This window comes from Centruroides vittatus, unplaced genomic scaffold (genome assembly GCF_030686945.1).
Source record: "Centruroides vittatus isolate TY-2023 unplaced genomic scaffold, ASM3068694v2 scaffold_1152, whole genome shotgun sequence".
Taxonomy (NCBI): domain Eukaryota; kingdom Metazoa; phylum Arthropoda; class Arachnida; order Scorpiones; family Buthidae; genus Centruroides; species Centruroides vittatus.
In genome coordinates, this window is record NW_027122670.1 from 2,633,322 (window position 1) to 2,658,786 (window position 25,465).

Genomic DNA, 25,465 nt, shown 5'->3' on the forward strand with positions numbered 1-25,465 from the left:
TTCTCACTTTACCAAAATAGCAAGGGTAGTATATATAGACTATGTATATTGTATATGTATATGTTTTTTTTTTTTTTATAACAAACGTGTGTGGCTATTCGTTTATAATTAGACTCGGCTTTAGATAATCAATGTTGCGTGTTAAATGTTTTTATAATGAATGTTAAATGTTCATTTTCTAAGAAATTCGCTGTAAAAAAAAAGGAAAACGTTATCAAAATAGGAAACGAATGTCGTTCTAAGAATATGTGATTTTTTTCCCCTAATAGATTTTGTATTTTTTAAAATGAATTCTATGTTGACAGATAAGATGCGTTATCAGACGTTTACATTGTTTTAATGAGTAATATTTAATTTGAGTGACTAACCAGTCTCACCTCTTTAAACACTTTAATTGTTAAATTAGACAGAGATTTTTTTAAATATAATCCGGCGTTTTACCATTTATTTTACAGTCGATCGATTGAAGATAACTGAAATCTTGATCTATGATCTTGGCCATTATCCTGAGGATGATCGATAGTATGTGGTCGATATTAAAATTATCACTATTGATTTTTTTTTCATGCCTGGTTTTTCTGACTTGTCCTCTGGTATCTCCAGTGAAGTGACATTTACAGGATTATGCATTTCATTTTTTTTTAAATATTTAAACTAGTTTATTATAGTAACTTCATAAGCCTTGGATGATTTTGTGGCAGAAGGTTATATTTTAAATCAAACACATGATAATTGTACGTGGTATCTTACATGGATGTACTCGCGAGCGTGACTAGACATAAATTCTTGGCAAAGTTTGTCTATTTTATATGTTCTATATTATCCTGTACACTGTACATTAAATTACACGTCTGTGTTATCACTTTTATAACGCTTAGTTTTGATTTTACAGTATTTTTTGTAAGGTTAAAAGATTTATTAAACCATCGACCTGATAAGTTTTTACCATTAATCAGTATTTTATAGAAGAAGTTAAATGATATTATTAAAACATTAAAGGCAAATTATTTCACGTAATTCAAAATAGATTATTGTATTTATAAAGATCAAAAGAAGATCGTTTACGCAAGTCAACGTTTTTCAATAAATTGAAATCTGTTTAAAAAATCTAGTTACATAAATATTCAGGAAATTTCTAAATATTTTTAAATAGTTAATTATAATTAAATCATATTTCGGAATATTTTATATCTTATTAAATTATGCTACGAAAAAAAAGATGATTGTTTATAAATTCCGGTTATTACCCTTTTATGACTCAGAATTGTAATCTTAATACACCCATATATATATATATATGGATTTTGTGGTTTTCTGTCATACATCTACATCTTAATTACATGCACATTCGGTAACGCTCGAATGTATTTTATGAGGAAATAAATTATGTAATCGCAATGCAATTGCTCCCCTTTTTAAATAAATAAAACACTTTTTTCCCTATCTAATTGAGTTTAAAATCTTAGTTCTTTTAGCAAAAATTCAAGGTCAAAATAATTAAAGTGATGCGGTGAGACTGGTACCGAAAGATTTTGTCTCGTATATCATGGTAGCGTGTGTTTTTATATGGAAACATTAGTAGTTAGCATTGTTAGTTAGCGAATGAAGGTGTAAACACGCATTTTGTCAACCCGCGTGAATTGTTATCTCATGTATAAAATGTTGTATGAGTAGCGCATTTTTTATGATAATTTTTCATATTTTTCTGTTCTTTTTTGGCATCCTTTCAACAGAAAACCGTGTAAAAATCGCAGTAATGTCGTTCGATCTACGTGAACATATGTTCATTGCACAGTGTTCGCCTCTATATTTAATGCATAAATATAATTTACCACTACATGTATATTTAAAATTGGATTACCTTTATACTACTTTCAAAAATATTTAATGCACAGTGAAGATGACAAAGAAAAAAAAATTATTTTAAAAAATATGCAGTTGCTGTACTTATTTACGTGTGCATTTACATCAATAAGAAGTATAATTTTCTGTAATTTGAATTTTTTGAATTAAAATTACCATAATAATATAATCGAAAGGCATTGTTCGTACGGAAGAAACTAATATATAGAAGCAGACACTTGAGTTACTAGACCATATCGTTATCGGGTTAATCAAACTGCAAAATAACACATGTACTATTTTCCTCCTTCTGTTTATAAAATAGTCAATGAAAATATTTTTCTAACAGTAATTGATGAAGAATTTAAATAAATAAAATCAAATATTCGTTTAAGTTACACATTATTCAAAGCATTAGTAAGAAAGTATTGTCATTTAAGTAACCTTGGCCTTTGACTCCAACGGTTTAAAGCGTATCAAGTTAGTATTGCTCACATTGTTCTCGTTATTGTGAAATATAGTTTTTTGTTTTTTTTTTAACTGCGTGAAGCATAATTTTATTTCGGTCTAACAAAAAATTTAACGCGATATACCGATATAAATCAAGTTTCAAGTGGTATGGAAAATTTACTTTCCTCAAAACAGGTTTTTCTCTTCTTTTCAAGGTTAAAAACAGAATAATTACTAAATAGTAGGAAAGTAATAGCGTACTGTATACATTTTATTTCCCATTATTTAGGTACCGAGAGTGTTGTTTGAATTTTAAATAAAATTACTCTCAACATACGTTAGCGCTCCTACTTAAAAATTAGGTAATTTGTTTAAAAATTGGTATTATAAGTGGAAATCCAGTTTAACTCTTGTTATTTATGACTGCTTGCAAATACTGTGTTTACTCTTTAATCATTCGCATTTCCTGGTGAAATTCATCGAATGTTTTGAAAGTATGAAGTGTGATAAAACGAATAAATGCGCTAAAACTCGTTTAAAATATTTAACGAGTGATGAATAAAAGACGTATTTGCTATAAAAATGTTCTTGGTCTTATCGTTAAATCTGTTTTCTTAACGTGGTAGCGATTTATTACTTCTTATAACCATTTTTTTTTTCTATAGATAATATCGCGTGTGAGAGAAATCTATCAACCGTGTTTCCTGGATAAAATATTTTCCGATACAAAACGTAAACAGGAAAAAATAAGATATCCAAATTCTGCTTCTTTATTTAACTCCAAATTCTGATTTTAATCCTCAGATTTAGAGCTTTTATTTTGCTGTAAATACGTGTTACATTGCAGATGTCAAGCTGGAAGCGCAGTGTTGATGTAACTCACTTGATATCATTCTTCAAAAGTATCAAATGATATATTATCGGCACGCTATACTCTATAATTACTTATTATTGTTTATTATAAAAATTCTAATAATAAACGAACCTGATAAAACAATCAAAATTCCTAAACTTGCCTTTATAGTTTTTCTTCTTTCCTGTTCTAGTTCAATGACTGTCTGTGCAAAACAAAAATATAATTTAGTGAGAAAAATATGTTTATTTTTAAATTAGTAAATACTAAAAATATTTTCTACCTTAAAAAATTTATTTGCAATTTTATGTAATAAATTTAGGCAAGTTTTACTTTTTTAATCGGTGAATAGAGTTTTGCAATGGAGTAAATGTCCTTCGGAATAGTTATTCATATTTTATCTTCCATAAAATTTTAATTTGTGTTTATCTGTAATAAGCCAGAGTTAATATTTTCTAAGCAATGCATTTCACAGATATTAACCTTAAAACATATCTTCGTTATCTTAATTGTTTTATAATAAATTCATATTTATTTAATCATCTGTTACTGATATTAATTTAATGCTTTATTTTTTAAAGGTTAAATTTAGCTTATAGAAAACATGGAAAGAAATCTGAACAGTGCTCCAGAAAATCTCTCTGCTGTAAGTATTTGATTATTATCAAATATCAAATCATCTATGCAGTGCCAGCTCTAGGTACCATCAAACTGTGTGGCGTGGAATTTATACATTGATTAGCAAGCCCGAGATACAGCAAAACTTCTTGCATAAGACTACAGCTGGTACTGCATCTATGCTCTGAAACACAGCTGAATATATATTACAATAAAGAAGTATAATTTATTATGGGCAAATTCTAAATCTAATAAATAAATTTAAATATTTATGTTATTGATCTGTATATTAAAACCAATTGAAACTGCCTTTCTTAGAGCAAAACTCTTAGAAAACTCGAGTAATCTTATTTACGCTTATCTTTCTCTTCGTATTTTCTCGAGATGGCCAAATAGCCCGAAAGTGTTTTCGGTTTTCTAAAAAAGTTTTTATTCTAGGAAAAGCATACAAATGTGTTTACATTTGAGAAGTTTTCTTAATATACATTAGAAAAAAATCAAATATTTTTCAATTTAGAATGTTAGAACTTTCCATTTTAATAAAATAAATCTTTATTTTATTCAAATGCTGATTCATAGTTAATATTATGAAGTTTTCAAACAAACCAAAACAGGTCATATAAGAATGGAATAATAATAAGTTAAAACTATTTATGAATGAAAATTACAAAAAATACATTGTTATAGCAATTGGTAAGAATGAATTCTAAGAAACTGAAAGCAATTTTGATTACTCGATATCATTTTTCAATTTTTGTTGTTGTTTAAAGATAATTTGGAAACTATAAAATATAAATATTTTCACTTATCAATTTCGAAATAATAACAAAATAGCATATTTTTTTATTATTAAAAATAATAAAATTTACAAATCAAATATTAATTTTAGAAGCATTTATAATTTGGTAATTTATTGTTCGGTTTATTGCCGTATACATTGATATTTGTTAAACGTGTTTAAAGTGGAAAGATCATAGGTAATCGTTTATATACAAATTGAAACTAGGTCGTAAAGCACACACTTAATGTAATTCTAATTTTTTCCATGTTTATTTCATAAAAAAAAAAATTAAGTCGTGTCAAAATTTCTGTCAGACATATGGCATGTTTACTAATTCAATTTTGACAAGATGTTTTAAAAATAATTCAATGGTTGAAGTAAAATAAAAAATTGAAGTCATTCAAATGAAAACTTTTACCTATTTAGTATCAGATTTAAATTGATGATAATTTTACAGTATTGTTTAACTTATTATTTAAAAAAATAGAAGGTTGAAAAGTATTGTAATTTATAATAAATGCGGCTCTCTTACAATGCTTTTAATCTAGAAGAAAATTAATATCTTTAAATAACTCTGGAAAAAAAACTGTTGCATTTTTATCATTCAATGAACAAGAAACAGAACAAGTAAGAGCAGCTTAAAACTAAGCATAAAAATTTTAGAGAAATTACAAGCAATTCATACAGAAAATAGAAATTATAAGACTAAAGAGATTGTAAGTAAATGTAACTTTAAAATTAAATAATTTTTAAAATAAGGCTTATGTCACATTTAAATTTGCATAACAAGTAATGCTGTATTTAAGAATATTTAATAAATATTTTATATGATTACATAAAATTGTAAATTTATTTTAATACAGTGAGTACAGTATTGAGTTTGTAGTATAATAAAATATTTAATTTTTAATATAGATTTTATTATTTTATTTTTAAAATATGCATATAATCATATAAATATAAACTATTTTTATATAAGCATAATAAAACCAGTTTTTTTTTTATAAATGAAATTATATCTTTACCAACAGTTACTAAAAACTCTACTTCCTCAAATAACTGTCCTATAATTTTCAATGTTTCTCTAGTATTTTAACTATGTAGATTACAGACTGTGATAGTGTTATTTGAAATAATAATAATAATGATAATAATATATTATTAAATGTGCTGAAAGTTATATCATCATTTGTGTTTCAAAAATAATAAAAATAGAATAGAATGCAATGATAATTTTGAGGTTAACTTTTGTATGAACAACAACAATTTATGCTATGCTGATTTTTGTGTTCAACTTGTGTGATTTAATAGTTTTGTAATTTTATGCAAGCAACGTTTACCAGAACAAAAGGCAAATGTCTGAAGTAAGTAGAACGATTCATTTCGACTTGAAATTTTTAGTTTTAATAGTAGAAAAGCTGTTTTTAAGTTAAGCGTGTGTCATGTTTTAATGTTAAACAAAAGGTAAGATACTTGATTATGTAAGTAGGACTGTTTGAAGTATCTATTTTATTTATATTATTAGTAAAGAACGTGAGAAAACGAACGTTTTCACGGACTTTAAGATGTATGTCACAATATTTTGTCGCAGAAGTAAATATATATTACAGTACTATAAAACGTGAAAAGTTACACAAAAGTTTTCATTGATGACGTGTTAGTTATTTTGTCAATTACACGTGAATATGACATTTTTCTTTTAAATATTTTAAATTAACAGCTGCACAACCTTCAATAACATTTTCCGGATAAACAAAAATTTCCCCGAATTTCGATTTTGCATTCACTTTGATTAATTAATGACAAAATTCGGAAAATTTGTAAATATTCTGAGAAAAATTCGTCAGATTACTTGTACATAGAATTATACACAAACGAATACATTATTTATGATATTTATGTCTATATATAACTAAATTATTGCTGATTGAATTGATTAATATACGATAAAGTTTAGTGTACGGGCCGTTGTTTAAAATAATTTCAGTTGGAGAGGCAACTTTTCCTTTTTATTTATTTATTTTTTTTAAATGTATTTAATTAAAAAGTTGTAAGTAAATAACAACTAGTAGCCTACATTTATTTAAATGGATACGTCAAACTTAATTCTAATTTTGTTTTACCAAATGCAATCCAACTTGGATTTTTCATTAGATTTTAATGCATAAAGGACGTCATTTCTTACGGATTTTTTCATAACATTGTGAGTTCGATTTCGATTAAATCGTGATAAATGAAAGAACGTTTTCAGGTGCATATAGTATTAGAATAATAGAATTTTCGAGTGGAAATCGAGTAAAAAAACATAATATTAAAAGAAAATCAATTATTATGTCTATGGAGAATTTTTTATTTCCAGAAATTTATTTGAACTCTTTCCAACTTCGATAATATAATGAGTATTTGTTAATGAAATAAAGACAATTAGTAGATGTTTTTGAGCTAGTGAGAACGTGCGCATGTAAGAGGAAAGTAAAAAATTTGGAATTTGAAAAGTTTTAGATATTCTAAATGGTTTTGGAATGATTTTGAGTGGAAAATAATTCATTAAATTTGATGATAAAAGAAGTAAATCTCTATATGTAATACGAGAATATAGAGTTATTTTTACCTCCGTGTCCTCTCTGTTTTACATTTCTGTGTGTATACTGTCTATTTGGACCTTGTTTATTAATAGGACTTATTATACTGGTGTAGTTTCTGATTAGCAAATAGAGATCTTAGTCAAAAGTCAAAACAAAATATCTATTTTCACTTGAAAGTGAAGGTCTAAGTAGACATTATATAGCCTACACAGAAATGTTGGCCTATAACGAGAATATAGAGATTTTTAATGTTGGTATTAATGATCATTAAAGATTTTCTTTGAATAACCTTTTGTAATTCATTAAATCTTCTCAATAAAATATATTTCTAATGAAAATCAATTGTTCATTAATTTCCTCCCTTGACGGCCGGATGGCCGAGCGGTTAAGATGGCAGTCTATCGCTCTGGGGGACCCAGGATCGAATCCGGACAGGTCGAATAATCCCCAGGAATTTTTCAGGGCTGGTCTTTTCGGATATGTCGGACCCCATCCCTCACCACTCGGCCGCCCTATTGTGGACTTGGTCGAACTCATAATGGACTTACTAAAGAGACCCTCTTAGTGCCCACAGGGCAGAAAGAGTTTAAAAAAAATTTCCTCTCTATAACCTAAAAATCTCTTATTTTCAAAATTGAATTCATCTTATCCTCTCGTTGGCGCGCATGTAGCAATGGAGCCCAGGCAAATTGAACTAGAGAACCCCAAGTACGGTGTTGACTTCAGACATTTTTTTCTTTTTTGACGGAATTTTTTAGGGGAAATCTTTTCTTATAAAATACTTGTTTGGGGCCCCTGTCAGTGGGGTTTCCAGGCAATTGCCTTTTTGCCCATAGGATATCGTGCTACTGGCGCGTATCCTCGCGCTAGTAGCACGCTATCCTCGCCTATCTCAAAAGCATCTACTAATTGTCTTTATTTCATTAATTAATTTTTATTTTATTATCTAGGTTCAGGCACACGGGCAAGGAGGGGGCTCTTGGGGCTAAAGTCTCCTCTGAATTTCGGTAGAAGCCTATTTCCAGTAGCAAAACGACAGCTGGAAGGCCGAGGCGGTTAAGGTGTCAGCCATTAAATTCGAGGAATGAGCCCCTCCGAAGGAAAATTCTGATTACGAGTCTGTCTAGATTGGAAAGGGCTCAAATAAATTTGTGAAAACGAAAAATTCTCCATAGACATAAAGAAAATCATTTAAAACATAGGCTATATACGCTATATAATTATATATACTCGATATCCACCAGGTCAAAAATGTTAATATTCTAATACTATATGTGTTCTATCATTTATCACGATTTAGTCGGAATCTCTCCCAGTGTAATGAAAAATCCTTACAAAATGACATCCTTTTTTTCTGTTCAGTTTCCAATATTTTAGAAGGGATAAATATATTAATTTAATAATACTGTATATAATGTACTTGGTGATCCAGAATTCCTTCAACATAGCAGCTATTTTTGGCAAGAATGTAAGTTTTTTTTTTTAATGAAATGGTTTTGAACTAGGATTTTTTTCCCATTAATTCAGAATGTTTTCGCTTACGTATGCATATTTTTTATTAATATGCGTTTATTTTCAAATGGTTGCTATGTCGAAGGACTTCTAGATCACCACGAATATATAATTTCTCAAACTACTCATCTCAATAATTCGTTGCATAAAGTACCACTATAGAATTTTATTTTGAATAGGAACCTTTTGGTATTAATATTCTGTCAAACTTTTCTTTCAAAATAGTGAAACAAATACGTAAACAGTTCTGTTACAGACCACTGATTTTTCTGTTTGTAAAGTTACCTGGCGTTGCGTACGAAATCGTGTTTAAATATCTAAAAATAGATATTTTTGATTGTTACTGAAAAAAACATAATTTATATTTAAATTTTCTTATATCATTAAAATTAACAATGCTGCATCAGCAAACATTTTACGAACGCTCTCCATTAATTATAATAATACTTTGTCATTTCTACTCGTTACATTATTTGCAGCTTTTGTTTATTATTTCGAAAGAAAATTGTAATTTATTTAAAAAAAAGAAGACACACATATATTATAAACAGTATACCGTGTGTGGCTTTAATATTCTTTTCATGTCCTTTTGTAATTTTTACGACCGAGGCCATAAAAGTAGCGCATATTCAAAGATAAGCGCCAACACTGTAAAAATAAAAAAATAAAAATAGTAAAATGCATAATAATAATTATAATTTTTAATAGTTAAGTGAACAATAAAATTATTTATTTTTCTCGACATAACTTTTGTACTTTTACATTCGGCATGCATATGACAATTATCTGTCATACGCACAAGGGAATGTAATTTCCATGCAACTTGCAAAACAAAGTACCGAGTTCTCTTCCGACAGTAATTTAGAATTGCAGTGAAATAGTTTATTTTCCGCTAAATTAAAGTAGTAAGGAGATTTTGTTAATGGATTTATTTTTGACACGTAGATTCTAATTTGAACACAAATTAGAACTCGCGTTTATTCGATATCGATACCGAAAATGTTTATAAGAAGACTGTTAAAGTATCATTAACACAATAAATTATAAAAATACGTTAATTTTAATTATTTCGAGATTACAAATATGATTTGGACATTTAGTAATTCACAGTAATCGCCGGACAGTGGCTGAGCGTGAATCCACCACCATCGAATACTGGTGGTGGGTTCACGTCGTCATCTTTGACCAACGGATTGACCACGTGGAGTTTTTCGGGTGTTGTTCGCGTGTCTAACAACTATTTCGGGGGCCAGTTTCCCATAGAAAGTCTTCTCGGGAGGCATTTCTCATTGGCAGATCGTTGCCATATCCCAATTTGATCTACTGTATTTCTTTATTCTCTACAAGAAAAAAATAATTACTTGTTAGTACAAAATGACTCAAGTTATCTAAGCAATAATAAGCCATTGAAGTTTTTGATTTATATTCTATATTAACACAGTTAAATTTTATTAGCCTTTAGCTAATAAAAATTGTGATGGAATGTCGTGTAATAGTAAACGATCTTATTCATTATTTTTAAAGTTATATTTAAAAAAAGAAAATGCTATTATCTTAACCCGTGTCAGCATTTTTTCTGTATAAAAATAACATAATTAAAATATTTTATTATATAATTTAAATTTAAAAACTTAAAAAAATACTGTAATTTTTAAGATAAAAAATTTTAAATTAGAATAAAGGTAAATTTTATATTTTTAAAAAGTTTTTAATGTATATAAATGTATTGAATTATTACATATTTATTCAATAAAAACCAATTTACAGTATGTGAAGAATTTTATAATGTAACGGTTTATTCTATTTGTAACACAATAGAAATAATATTTTAGACAGGAATATTGAATTATACTTCATACGTAGAAGTAACAAAGTTGTTATTGAATAAAAAAAGCGAAGAAAATTTAAATTATTTTTATTACAATATACAAAATGAAATTGTAAAAGATTAAAATATTTTGTTACTTGCAAAATACTTTTCCGTCTTAAATTTCATTAATATGAAATTAAATTTAGATATTTTTGTATATTCATTAAACAACAAGTTTGTATACCTTTTCTATGTGAAGTCATTAAGCATCAATTAAAAGTGGATGTTTCCATAAAATATTTTCTTACTTTAAAATAAATTTATTACACATTTAAACATTCTAATCGTATAAATAATTATATAATTACCAGCTTTCTCTTTTGTTTTTTGATTTAAATAATTGCCATAACTTTTAAGTACAGTAAATAATTATATAATATTGATAGTTTATTCTTCAAAAATTTATATAAGAGAAGGTAAATATTTTGTCGGATGGCATTCGAAATTCGAAAACAATGTAATATTTTCAACACAAATATGATATGTTTTATAATTATCTCATTGCATAATGCATTTCGTATTAACATTACAGATATTACAATAAGTTTTTTTAATTTTAAATGCAATTAATTTGAATTTTTTACGTAATATTCTATATTTTTAACTTAGCAACCAGTTAAATGTTTTTACGATTTAATATATTACGTTAAGTAAATGCATTTAATTCACACAATTCTCCATTTGCTACTTAATATATTACAGTTTGTAATATATGGCGTATTTAATACAGTCAAATTTACATTTGATAATGTATTATATACTGCAGGATAATAAATAATCATCTAAAAATGTCATCACATTAATAATCATTTATGTTAAAGACAATTGATATTTTTGAATAAAATATTTGCATATGAAATAATTACCTTTTTAATTTAATTTAAATACTGAATTTTGTTTGAAATAGTCAAAATTTAGTTACTGAATTTCCACGAATTTTTTTTTTAAATAAATAAATTAGATATTTTAAGGTTTTATTAGCTCCATTTCTAATTTGAATGATCTCTATTTCTCTTTCGAAACATAATTTATATATTACATACAGTATTTACTATGGATATATATATATATATATATAGAAATTTGTTATTGTTTTTATTTCTCAATACAAAGTAACACTAAATCATTAAGGTCATTACTGTATTTAAGCTGTTAGATTAGATTGTAATTGATGTAGATACTGGAAAATGCTTTTTTTTTTTTTTTTTTATTTTTTCCATTCACTAAGTGCTAATTAATAATAATTGATATTCACTGATAGTCATTTATTGTATTTTTAGCGTTTTTTGTAGAACGTGATTCTTCGTATTCTTGACTTATTCATTTAATTATGTTGAATACGATTACATCATCATTATTCATCAAAAAAATTATGTCATCTCTGCATCCTTGAGATTTCAACATATCATTATACCATATCGAAATGGAAAATGAATGATGATAACGGGCGACATGGGAGGTTAAATATAAGTGATGCTGGCAAAATATTTAAAATTAGTTCTGGCATTTGTAATTAACGACTGCTTATCAAATAGTTTTTCCCTTATAAATGTAGACTTATTGCTGTTTAGTTTGAACACAAAAGAATTTTAATAATAGGCCTATACTATCGGAAACGTCTTTTTTGCTACACATTTTTAATCTTTTAAGATAGGATTTTTTTTTACTGTGTTGTTTGAATACTATTATCAAATTTTATTATATAGAAATTGCGGAGAAAGAAACGTTTCTTCTTCAATAATCTGTCTCAATTTTTATACTAAAATAAAAATCTTTTAATGTAATGCATTAAAGATTTTGATTTTAGAATAAATTTATTATAAGTTCATATTTTTAAAACTAATTACGATAATTATAAATTATATTTAGAATTATTTACATTATAAAATACCATTTAGAATTATTCTAATTTCGTTACTTGTCAATTGATCTTCGCTTCGTATTTATTAAAATATTGTTACATACAGACTTTAAATATTGATTTTTTTTCTTTTAAATTTATAACTTTCGTATAAACAAAACATAATTATTGAACAATATAGATATAAGGGGCCATCCTTTTATTACGGGTGCAGTTTTTGAGCTACTTTAGACCCTACTCCTTTCCCATTGTGTGTAATAGTGTACTTTTGTCAAATACCCTTCAATTACATATACAATAGTTCACGGATTCCCTGAAATTTAAATGATTTTAAAAAGTTATGCAAATACTATCTTGTACACATGACTAGTAAGTAGGCTTATAAGAACAAATTTATGTCACTATATCAGTAAAAAAGAAGTCCAAGTAGACAATGCCTTGACTGTCTTCCTCCCTTAAACTGTATACATATAATTAATGGACGGTCCCTAGTCATTTTTTTTTTAGCACTGTCTTCCTAAGACTAATAAATTTTAATATTGATTGATTAATTGATTTTGAATTTACTGTTAAGTTAATGCATATTTTAGTGGAATGACGAAGTTTTAAACGTGATTATTGTCACTTTTGAATATTATTCATTTTTCTGTTCGCTTCCCAGAAAGCATATAAATTGTAATTATGATGAAATAATTTTCATAGAATTTTCTGTTTTGGGATTTTATGAATTATAAATAAGGAAAGGTTAAATTAAGAAGGGAAAAAAGCCACGAGGCTATATTTTGTATGGCCGTTAAAAATATTAACAAACTTAAGTTATTAAGTAATGTATTATATTCTCAAATTAAGGTTAAAATAAACTCTTTCATTATAATATCCAAAATTATATAAGTAAATTAAAAAAAAAAAAAAAAAAATAGAGATATAGAGGAGCAAGAATGATTAAAAATGCAATATATTAATAAATAATGAAACGTTTCAGAATGTTTTTAGTTAAAGAAAAATGATGGCAAAGATAAATGACGACAATTTTGCTCGTTTCAAAACTGGAATATTATTTTTTTTTTATGTATGATTTATTTCTTTCAAACCTAATATTGAGAAAATTCATACAAGTACTGTACAGTACATGGAAAAGTATGCGGATGATAACATCAAATCTAATATGCCATAATAAATTATTTTGTTGCATTATCTATTATCAATGAACGATAGGATTTCTAAATTCTCTTGGGATGCCAATAAATAAATATATCATATTTAATTAAATTTAAAAGTAGTGAATTTTCACTTCGACTTCTTGAAATTGCAAATTAGTGTTTAAATATAATAATTAGTGTGAAATAATTCACACGTTTAGATTTCTGCAAAACCTCTTGGATTTTAATTATTTTCAAAATCATGAAGGCAAAGAAATTTAATTCGATGTTACAGTCGATTTAATCTGGAAAAACATTTCTTTTTTTTTAAAAAAAACAATTTTGTTAGTTTGAAAAGTTTAGAAATAAATAGAAAAAGAATTTAGAAGTTTTCGAAAGAAAAAATAAACTTTAGCATTAAAAATGTAATTTTTCAAATATACTTTATTTTTAGAGACAAAAAACAAATAAAACTAAATAAATAAATAAAAAGAAGTAATAATAAAACTGCATTTTAATGTGAAAAATTGTTTTCATCATATTTATGGACGTGTAAAAACTTTGTACTTTTTTTTCCTTTTCATATGTGTGTTGGTTTATGAATTTTTTGCAAAATATCGAAAACTTTGCAATAATATCCGAATATAAAGTTGATCAATGCCAATGATATATAATGTCGATAATTAACTATAACATAATAATATATAATGTATAGTATAATGAACTATATTAAATTATAAATATTAAAATAATAATTTCTAATAAAATTTATTTAATACCTATAAAACTTTCATTAACAAATTTATACTAATGCTAGAAGGATATAAAAAATTATATAATTAATGATTTATTATTATAACTAGTATACACCATTAATATACAGTACAATTAATTTAAACATCATTTAAGTTATTCAATTATATAAAATACATTTGATTAATTAAAAGTTTACAAGCTCAGAAGAAATACTAAATTAGAGTAAAAGTGTCACTGCAAAGGCACTTTTACTTTAATGTTTCTTCTGAACTTGTGTCAGGACACAAATAAATAATAACAACTTAATATACATTTGTCCTTTATACATAATATATATATTTTAAACACATATTAAACAATGATTTGCTTCATTTAAAATAAATGATTTTTTTTTAATCTAAGGAAAACTCAACAACAATTAATGTAATAAATGTTCTAATTATTTATGTCAGTTATTAAAAAAATTATAATAATAGTTATTAACACAGTTTACATAAATATATAATAATCAGTAAATAGTTTTGAATATTTAGACACGTTCCAACTTCACAATATTTAACAACAGAAGAAAAATAAACTTTAACAAATTTAAAAAGTTAAAGTTTATTTTGTTAATTTGAATAAATAAAACTTCCTTTCTATTAAACACAGATAGTTGCTATACTTTCTTCACTTCAAAGGACAGTCCTTATTTTCATTTTTATATGCTTATCTGTATATATTAATCTATATCCCTTTCATAAAGAAAGTTATGGTCTACTGTTAAAATTTTACATTCTAAATTAAACTAAAATATGCAAATATTTATAATTAATACTAATATATTAATAATAATAATGATATAGATGCAAAACAGTTTATAACCTATTGTTTTTCACTTGTATAATGTAAAATTGTACTCTTTTATTTCTTCTTTGAAACCATGTTTTGTTGATTGTTGGACTATGAACCCAAAGTTGAGTTTTAATTAAACACTTGGCTTTATTTCCATCTTTATATATGGCATTTGCACGTTTCGGGCATAAAGCCCCTCATCAGTCAACATTAACATATTCGATCTGCCATGCATACAAGGTTAAAACTCAGTCAACACATGTATCTTATTTTTTCTATAAACGGAGTAATCCCTTTTACACACAATATTTATATCTGGTATAAAAACATAAGCCATATATAATAAGATATTTTTAAAAAATGTAAAAATTCTTTAAAAGCACTGACAGGAAGTAGATTAACTGATTACCTGTTGTATTGTACATAATCTTTTGCTTATTTTACGATATCCAGTTATCACAATATCTAGAAGATGTAGACTATAGTTGTATTCATATTACGGAATATAATAATTGATTTTTCACAAGAACATAAAAATTCTTTTTCGTTAATGTCTTATGGCTGTTTCGGGCTCATTTTCTGTGCTGTGGCATAGTACAAATTTGCATATTTTCAGTTATTATAGATGGTTAACAACGATGTAATTTCTTGCAATAATCACAAGTGTTTTTTACAATATTTACAATATTGTAAAACACACTTGTGATTATATTAATAAATAAATATTGTAAATAAATATTTACAATATTTATTTATTAATATATACAGTGTGTTTTACAATATTTTTAACCAGTTTTCATTTATTTTTACGCTTAGATTTTTATTAATGCAATTTTTGATTGTTAGGATTGAAACACTTTCTTTAAATTTTCTGTTATACATATTCTTTTCTTTGTATAGGATTTGAACGTTATTTTTGTCTATGTTGCAGTCGTTAAGTAAACAGTGATCGTGGAAAACGGAGTTTAGTCTATGGTATTTGAGGTCTGCAATGTGTTCTTTTAATCTTTGCCTAGTAAAATTGTACACCAGTACATTTAAGTACATATTGTTATGTATCTAATAATCTTGTCTTCTCATAGTATTATGAGGATAACATATAACCTTTCATATGTGCAGTAGCTTTTGGGGATTTATCACCTCCCATTTGGAAATAATTAAACAATTAAATAAAATTAAACAGTCTATTGTATATAACATGTTTATTTTGTGCTTGTTCACTTCCTCATTAGTCTACTTTATAGTGTTACTTTATTAATTTTTAAAATACAGGTATATAAACTATGTTATGAAAAAATAATTTTATTTTAAAACTCCACCCTGTTAAAAATTCTGTGCACAGATCAGGCACAGAATTATTCTCATATTTTTATGAGAATAATTTTTTACTCATTATTTTGGTGTATATTTAATAATCTTTTTAGAATATTAAACTCAGTATTAGATTTAATTCACTAAGAACAGCATAAAATTTAAATAAAAAGCATTTCTGCATATCATTTGTGTTATTTTTTAATGTTTCTGATTTATTTAGTTACAATTTAGCAATAAATTTTTAATTATAAAATATGATGATACACTTAGTAAATAATAAATTGAAATTTTGTAATTTAAAAAAAAAATCAATTTTTGAAAAAGTATTTTTATTTTAAAAATATCAGATATCAAACTGGAATTTGCTGTTTTAAATGAAGCAACTAACTCAAAACTGAAAAACAATTTGAATGAGCAACACGACCTTGATATTCCAGCTGTATTAAATTTAATGTAACTAATGTTTTTGATCACATTTTAAAGGTCATCCTCAGGTACATTTCTTAGAACAAATGATTGAAACACAATTCAAAAACATAGCTGTTGAGAATTTTCAAAACATTCTATAAATTATAAGTGCCTAAAATAAGAAGCATAGTTTTGGATTATTTTCAATTTATCATCGGACACATAAATAGCATTTCTGATAATAACAAAGTATATACTTTATGAATTACATTGACAAGATTTTTTCCTTGGTCAATTGCATAGTAAATAAGCTTAATCAAAACAGTAACAAATAACGCAGTAATAAATTTTGCACTTTTTTCCTTCAAACTTGATTTAAAACATATCTAGAAATCTAATGTGGTAAATTCTCTTTAAACTAACAGATTATATTAAATTATATTTATTAATTTCTCTTCTGAATTTTATCTGATAAACTTTAAATTTCAATATTTATTTATAAAAGAAGTACTATTGTCAGTGTTTCAAACAGCCGATTAGCAATTTTGATAAAAATCTTTGTATCTAAAATACATATATTATTATTCATAATAGTATTATAAACATAGATCCACTGATTTAATGTTACACATAGAAAATAAAAATTAAATCTATAGGAAAATAATATCACTTTCAAAATGTTTTCAGAAGATTTAATTTAGAAATGATATTATAGTCAGCTGTAAGCTTAAACAAATATGCTATTAAAGTATAACTAAATTTATTATATGTAAACATACTTGAACTTATTTATAAAATTTATTATATGAGTTAATTTTATATTTAGATATATATAAATTTATTGATATTAATTACAATTTACATTAATAACATTTATTCTGATTTTGTATTGAATTATTAACTAAATATAAAAATTAATTTATGTTGATATCAGAAGTAGTTTTAGATTTTAGTTAATTCATCATTTAACTTTCATGCAATATTTTATATATAAGGTGAGACAAAAGTCATTTGACAATGATTCATGCTGAACATCCATTGGAAATGTTGGTTAATGTATAGATAGATATACGTGGTACGATCCAAAAGTTCGGGGAATGCAGTAATCTACGACAACAAAAGCATGTATTTGAAGTTACAGCATATGAAATGGATTCTACCAAACCACCTCTATGTGTTCAGGTTAATTTCACCCATGTCATGTGATTAAACCGCAAGCACTGCTGTTTTTTTCCGGAGATAGTTACCTTTGTCCTGCGACGTAATCAAAGTGGAGTTTCAAGAACAACCTCCAACATTAAATTTTGTCAGCGTTTAGGTAAAACACCTACAGAGATTTTAAACTTGCTAAGAAAGGTGTACGGTGATTCTACGGTGAAAGGTCACGGTGAAGTCGAAATGTTGGAGGTTGTTCTTGAAACTCCACTTTGATTACGTCGCAGGACAAAGGTAACTATCTCCGGAAAAAAACAGCAGTGCTTGCGGTTTAATCACGTGACATGGGTGAAATTAACCTGAGCACGTAGAGGTGGTTTGGTAGAATCCATTTCATACGCTATAACTTCAAATACATGCTTTTGTTGTCGTAGATTACTGCATTCCCCGAACTTTTGGATTGTACCACGTATTATCCCAATTTCTAATTGATTTTGTTACTAGTTACACTCTTTTATTTACTTTTTCAGATTTTTATTTTATTTCATCTTTCAATAAATATATCTGACTATCGATTAATTTTTGCCTCAACTTATATATCACAGAGAAAAATTTCAAATAATTATATTAAATTGATAAAAGTATTTACAGAAAGTTTTTTTATATAATAAAACTTTAAACTATACATTTTTATTTGTTTCAAAAATTTTTCTCTTGTATATTATCTTAAAAGATGCTTAAAATGAAATAATATCTACAAATAAATAAAATTTAAAATTAATTTACAGTAGATATTGAATATAATTTATTTGCTGTATATATACTTTTGTTTATTTTTCTGCTGTTTATTCAAAGCTATGATGCATTTAAAAAGCTCTGGAATAATGATATAGCTGTAGTTTTATTTTTAATTTCATTGTTATTTTCAGCAAAATTTTAAATAATTTTAAATATTAAAATTTCAATGTTTAATAACAATAATAATTTCATAATTATTCTATTTACAGATGAATACAGAAGAATCACAATCATCTCCATGGAGAAATCCAGAATTAGAGCAGGCAATGGAAGAAATATATCATCCTCCAAGTACACGTTTTTCTCTTGCGGATTTTCATGATGGTAAAGAGAATGTTGAGAGAAAGCACCGATATGATGAAAATGACTATCAATGTAAGTATTAAACTTTATACAAATTTTTATATTTTTAATTTATTTGTTTGAACTTAAATGTATTCAAATCTTGTTTTATAAAAAGTAATTCCAAAATACCAATTTATGTATAACCTTTTCATCGATTTTAATTATAAAAAATTAATCTATTTGTTTTGATATACACATTAAATTTTCACAAGACATTCAAATCATCTAAATCATTTATTTATTAGTGAAACTTAAGATCATTGCTAGCAGATATACAGGGTATTCACATTAACATTTATCCAAGTGCAAAAGTTCCAGTGCAATGTTTATAGTAAAATAAATTCATTGAAAAAAAGAACATGTGTAAATTGCAAGATAATTCCAAGACAATACATAAATTTTCCCATCTTTCCCAAGCATAAAAATAATGTTAAAGAAGCCAGAAGATTTAACTTAGTGTACAAAGAATCTCTGATTTTAAGGAATGAAAGCCAACATTACATAAATTAATACAAAAGCACAAATAAAGAAAAAAATATATTTCTCTTACAGACAATACATATAAAATGGGTCTTTTTATCCAGACGTCCTTTCTCACGCAGTTGAGGGATAAGACAATTCCACGGTGGAGTCGACCTTTTATTTGAGCAACTGCGTGAGAAAGGACGTCTGGATAAAAAGACATATTTTATATGTATTGTCTGTAAGAGAAATATATTTTTTTCTTTATTTGTACTTAATCGTCCTGGCTTATTTTTTAAAAATTTTTAATACAAAAGCAGTTTACTTTTCTGTAGTACATGTTCAAAACTACTGTCATCAGCTGTGATACAAAAGTGTAGATGTTTGAGAGTGGTGTTATAGGTTGTATATAGCAGGAGTGGCCAACAAGTCGATCGCGATCGACTGGTCAATCGCGAAGCCAATTTTGGTCGACCGCTCGCAATGCCTTTACTTTATGTGTTACACTTGCAACTGAACGCAACGCCTGAACGTAACAAGCAAACGCAACAGTATGCATGCAGTTATGACTCGACTCATAGAAAAACACAGCCATTTAGCTTGAATATTTGGTACTGTCATACGGTAGCTTCTTTTCTTTAGTACATGTATTAACAATATTATTACTATTTCTCTCATTATTATTAAGGTAATAAAATAGATTCCAAATCTGTCTTTATCTGTAGCTAATTCGAATTAATAAATATTGTTAATAATTACTCATGTTGTTTTAATTCCCCTGAATGTGAGTCTTTTGGCCTGTTAAATAATTATGTTGTTTTTTACATAGGTAGATATACAGTGTTTCAGTATGACGTGCACTCCCGCGATTGATAGATTAACAAAGAATAAATCTAAAAATCTTATATCATTCTTCCATGATAGTCTTCAATCAAATTATCAGTCATACTGTACTTTTTCATATTTCCGAACAAATAGTACCACAACTTATACATTGCAATTGATAAAAAAATTAAATTATATTGTAAGTTACTAAAAATCTATCTTGAAAGATTTTTTAGGTACCGCCTGTACGGAATGAACTGGTAGCTGCAAATATCAAAAGTTGAGTCTGGAAATTTATTTTTTTATGAGCCTTATATCTCGAAAACTTAATAAGTGGTTTAAAAAATAGAAAAATAGTTTTGAATATATTTTGCTTATCTACCCATAGCTCGCGGGAGTGCACCTCGTACTGTAATACAGTGTATAAACATAGTATGTATTACACACCTCCCCCTCTCCACTTAGACTATGCCTATGACAACAAGTCGATCACAACACATTTTTAAGATAAAAAGTAGATCTTATGTACACAAAAGTTGGCCACCCCTGGTATATAGCATACTTATGTCACCATCCAACAAGTCTCTCATATTTTCCTCTTCAGTTTGCCAATATCATCAGTGCTGATGAGTATGTGTTGATACTTTTAGATTATTGTACAGGAAAAATCCAGTAAAATCAAAGTCCAAGGAACGTAGTAGAATAGGACTACATTGTTGCTCTCAAACCAATCTGTGAGCCACTGACACATGTCTGCTTAGAATGAGCTAATGTGCAGTCCATGCATCCTCCTAACACCAAATCTACCACAATTTCTCTAAAAGCAAGTCATCAAGCCATTTGTCTACCATCATGCATAGGATATTAAGATAGCAGTCGTTACTCAAGATTCCTTTGATGAATAAAGGACCAAATACCACACTAGACATTTAGTGTAAATGTACCTAGTGTTGTTTATTTTGGATACATGGAACAGAATGCCACAATATATGCATTATGGCATTTACACACCATTTCAGGAAAAGATGCGTCGTCACTCCATAAAATGTGCTCAAACAATCGTGATTTGTTCTGGTGTAAACTTAACATCATGTTGCTTGTTAACATATTCAACCCTTAAAAATATTTTAAAATACAAAGTGTAATTTAAATATTTGAGTATTTTAAATTTAAATGTAAATGTCATAAAATACATTTAACATTCATCTGTGGAATTTCAGAATGATGCAGTTTGTTGTATTTTTTCGAAGTCTAGACATGGTCTCTGAAGATTTGTACTGGTGTTTACATTTGGTATATGTCTATGCCTCTTCCTAGGTGACACAGAACATAGTTCGAGAGGTGGGATGTTGCCTACTGATGAGTGAAATAATTTAGGTGGTGGGGATAATGACCGACTGGGTTTGGGAACGTTCGCAGGAGGAGAAGAACGAAACTCCACAGGAGCTGAAATGCACACGAGATCTCGCACTTAGAGGGGGAAGATCTGTTCTTGGCATTTTCTACACATCGATACCATCTCTTCAATTTGGGAGTCCATTTCAGGCCACCAAAAATAGCTTCTGGCTGTTCTTTTCATTCTAGACATACCCTCATGTGTGGAGTGTAACAAGTGTAATAGCTGTGGTTGCAAGGTTCTAGGGATAACTACTCTTTGTCATTTTCTCTTGAACCACATCTGCACTATTAATTACTTCCAGTTCTTCTTCTGAACTACGATGATCGCAGTTGTGATCACTATCACTGGGCAAGGCCGAATCTAATGCAGTGTCTAAAATGGGACTATCCACTTCAGTCTTGGAGGCTCCTGAATGTTGTTGCCTCTCACTGTTTTCTGCACTGTCAGTGATCACCTCTTGATTACTGCTACTTCGCTCTGCTTGCTTCTTATCTCCTGGAGATTGAACATCACTTTCCATAAACTGCATCAAATTCAAGCAACATATCAACGTTAACATATAGCAGCCATATGTAGTAGCCTGACAATCATGATCGTCATCAACCTTGGAATGCGGCGGATCACCTTCGTTGAGCGACTGAGTGCGGAGTTTATGGGTCAGGTATCTGAGCATCTCAGAGCGGCGGTCTGGGTGCGGGTGCTGCTCTGCCATCTCGTCCTCTCGGCCGCCTCTCCACCGCTCCGTCGGCTAGCGGGCCGCGGCCCACGCCGGCCCCCAAACCGGAGACGGGCCCTTCGGTGTCATGGCCGAGACTTCGTTTTAGAGGGGGAAGATCTGTTGTAACGGTCGGTTGTAACTTGATCTGAGTGTCAGGTCAGGGGTGAAAATTCCTACATACTTTCGTTGTCTGGGAGGGGAGTTCTTGTGCAGTCATCACCCCAGTCAGTTGTATCCGAAAGGGAATAAAGTTAATTGTTAATTAACTATGTGTTTTATGTGAAACTGTAGAAAACAAAATCGATACAAAACAGTTTTTAAATGCTAATGCTAAACCTGAAAGCAGGTTTATGAATAAATCGAAAACATTTGTCTATGTTGAATTAAAATCTTTGCTGGTGTTGTATTAAGGTTATTTTTGTATGGGTATTACAATAGCTTTTGCTCATTTATACAAACTTCCAAATTTGTAGAAACATCCAAAGAAATAGGCCTAAATTAAATTAATCCATATGTTTTTATTTTGTATATTTGATTTTAGTTGTCAAAAGCTGTATATGGGTGGATTAATGTTGTAATGCATACTTTCATATACCTTGTAAATAATACATATTTCGCTTGTATAGGTTTATTTGTTTAATTGGTTAATTGGTTAATTGTAGCTATCAGGTAGCGTAAATGAAGGTCTGCTACTAAACCTGTTGTCAATACACTCAATATGTTCTGAAGTAATGTTTTTGCAGAGGATATTCAGCAGAAAATATTCAACTGCTCTGAAACTCTTTAGTCTATTGAATACAACAATTTTTTCAACCTTACCTATTGTTAAAGATATATTGCTTACTTTATTTAATTAACCACAGCTAGTTTGACTTTAGAAATTTAAATCTATAAAAATGATCTGTAAAAAAGGATTTAATTCTTTTTATTAATAAGTGTTTTTGAATTGACTCAGCATCTTAATCTTCATCATCTATTTTGCTTGGAATGATAAATTAAATTGAATTTAAGTGAACATTATTTAAATTTTAAAACTCTATTGATTCTCATATTCTTAAAAACAAATAAGAACATATTTTATTCAATTAACAAACTTTCTTTTACATGATTTTAAAGATTTGTGTATCCTATATCAAAGGATTTTTTCAATTTAGTAATGAAGTTGATTCTGAAGCTACTTCAAGTTTATGTTGTACTATTGTACTATTGTTTAAATTAGCACAGTTAAGAAATTTTGAAACAGACTAAAATTGAACCAAATTTCTAGGAATTTTGAAAAAATATAAAATTTGTAATGAATATATAATTACTAATTTTTGTTGACTTTTTTTAATATCATTAATATTTTAATTATTATTCAAGGCAAAGCAACTAAAATGCAAAATTTTCTCTTGAATACCTTATGAATAAATTAACTACTGTTTGAATTACTTTTAACAAACCTAATACAAGAAGATATCTGTTATTTTCATAGATCATAAAATTTATAATCCAAATTATGTTTTATTATAGCTCACAAATTTAAATTGAGTATTGTTTCTTTAGGATTTTTGGGCACTCAAGCCTGTCAGAAGGAGAACAAACAGAGTTTTTAGTTTTGTTATAAAAGTTGGAATTTACTCATTATACAGTAAAACTCCAATTATCTGAAATAATTGGGACTTTGAACCATCCAAATAATTGGATTTGTACTTAAAATAAACATTTTTTTTCCACTATTCATACATCTCATTATGTATGTGTGTACATAATTAGGTGGAAATGATAGAATATAGTTTATTTTCTATATTTAGAAAAAATACTTTTTGTGCATAAACAGTACATACAAGTATATGCCTATTTATTTTTAAAGTCAGAGGGTGATCTGGCTAACACCATCCTGATAATTTGAGTTTACTGTGTACTTATTTGAGTTCTTTTGATCAACTTAATTAATCTTTAAAAATTAAATAAAATAATAATCTATAAATTAAATATGTTTAATTTTCAGCTAGTTGTAAAATCTAGAATTTATTAAAAACTCAAGAATTTTTTTTTATAAACTTTGAATTTGATTTGAAGTTTAGTAAATCTACAAATTAAATAATTGATATTGTTAGATATAAGAGATATTTTGTAAAACATAATTTTTGTATCTGTTATATTTACTTGTATTATATTTGACTTACAGACTTGAGATATGTGAATAAATGTATTTTGTAATTGGAAAAGACTTGGAGCCTTCTTACTTTAAGTCTGAAATAAGAAAACTTTATTATTTAACATCACAAGTTTGAAATGATAAACGACTCGAAATTACAATATATGATTTACAATTACAGTTTTATTAGATGAATAGTTAATTTGAAGATAAATAGTTAAGGAATATGAAGCTTATATAATTTAATGAAAATATTATATTTATTGATTAAAATATATAAAATTAATTTATTTTCAGAATTAGATTATAATGTTAACTTTATATAATCATATTTTAAAATTAATCGTTCACTTTTTAAAATTATAGTCTTTTATAAGATTATTTTACACTATTTAAAGTAATATTTATTAATATATTATATAATAATAGTACATAGAATGGAAAGCTTTCATCATCATCAGCCTTTAAGAAGGTTACATCACCATCGTCATCGTGCTTATTCTCGATCTGATCAAGAGGAAACTGAATTTGATGATGATTTCATAAAACCAGAAGAAAAAACTGAAGATGTTAACACTGGTGTCAAACCGAAAGTGGAAGAATCACTTTCACCAGCAAAGGTAACAATGAGAGAATATATATGTCTGTTTAAATTTTATAAATATTTCATTCACAATATTTACGTAAAAATAATTTTTAATGTAAAGAACAATGATTCTCAACTGGTGTGTCAAAGAGATTGCTAGATGTGCTATGGATATTATGAAAGTAGGCTTATTTATTTGAAAAATGAGAAGAAC

The 25,465-nt window shown here is 27.1% G+C and overlaps 2 protein-coding genes across 4 annotated transcripts in view; one reads left to right on the top strand and one right to left on the bottom strand.

Annotated features, from left to right (window-relative positions):
- The window catches only part of LOC136986575 (band 3 anion transport protein-like), a 107,893-nt gene that overhangs the window by 660 nt on the left and 81,768 nt on the right, over nucleotides 1-25,465 (top strand). For 2 of the 3 annotated variants that reach the window (XM_067284155.1, XM_067284154.1), the window contains exons 2-4: nucleotides 3,727-3,791; nucleotides 18,986-19,151; nucleotides 25,095-25,285. In XM_067284155.1, the coding sequence (XP_067140256.1) occupies nucleotides 3,750-3,791; nucleotides 18,986-19,151; nucleotides 25,095-25,285 (399 nt within the window). In that variant the 5' untranslated portion in view covers nucleotides 3,727-3,749. The remainder of the gene's footprint in view (nucleotides 1-3,726; nucleotides 3,792-18,985; nucleotides 19,152-25,094; nucleotides 25,286-25,465) is intronic. The other variant, XM_067284156.1, reaches the window with a different exon arrangement.
- On the bottom strand, nucleotides 21,625-22,615 carry LOC136986586 (uncharacterized). Its single transcript, XM_067284169.1, has 2 exons — nucleotides 22,060-22,615; nucleotides 21,625-21,878 (listed from the first exon to the last, which is right to left on the bottom strand). The coding sequence occupies exons 1-2, from the start codon at nucleotides 22,517-22,519 to the stop codon at nucleotides 21,625-21,627; spliced, it is 714 nt and encodes a 237-aa protein (XP_067140270.1). The 5' UTR covers nucleotides 22,520-22,615.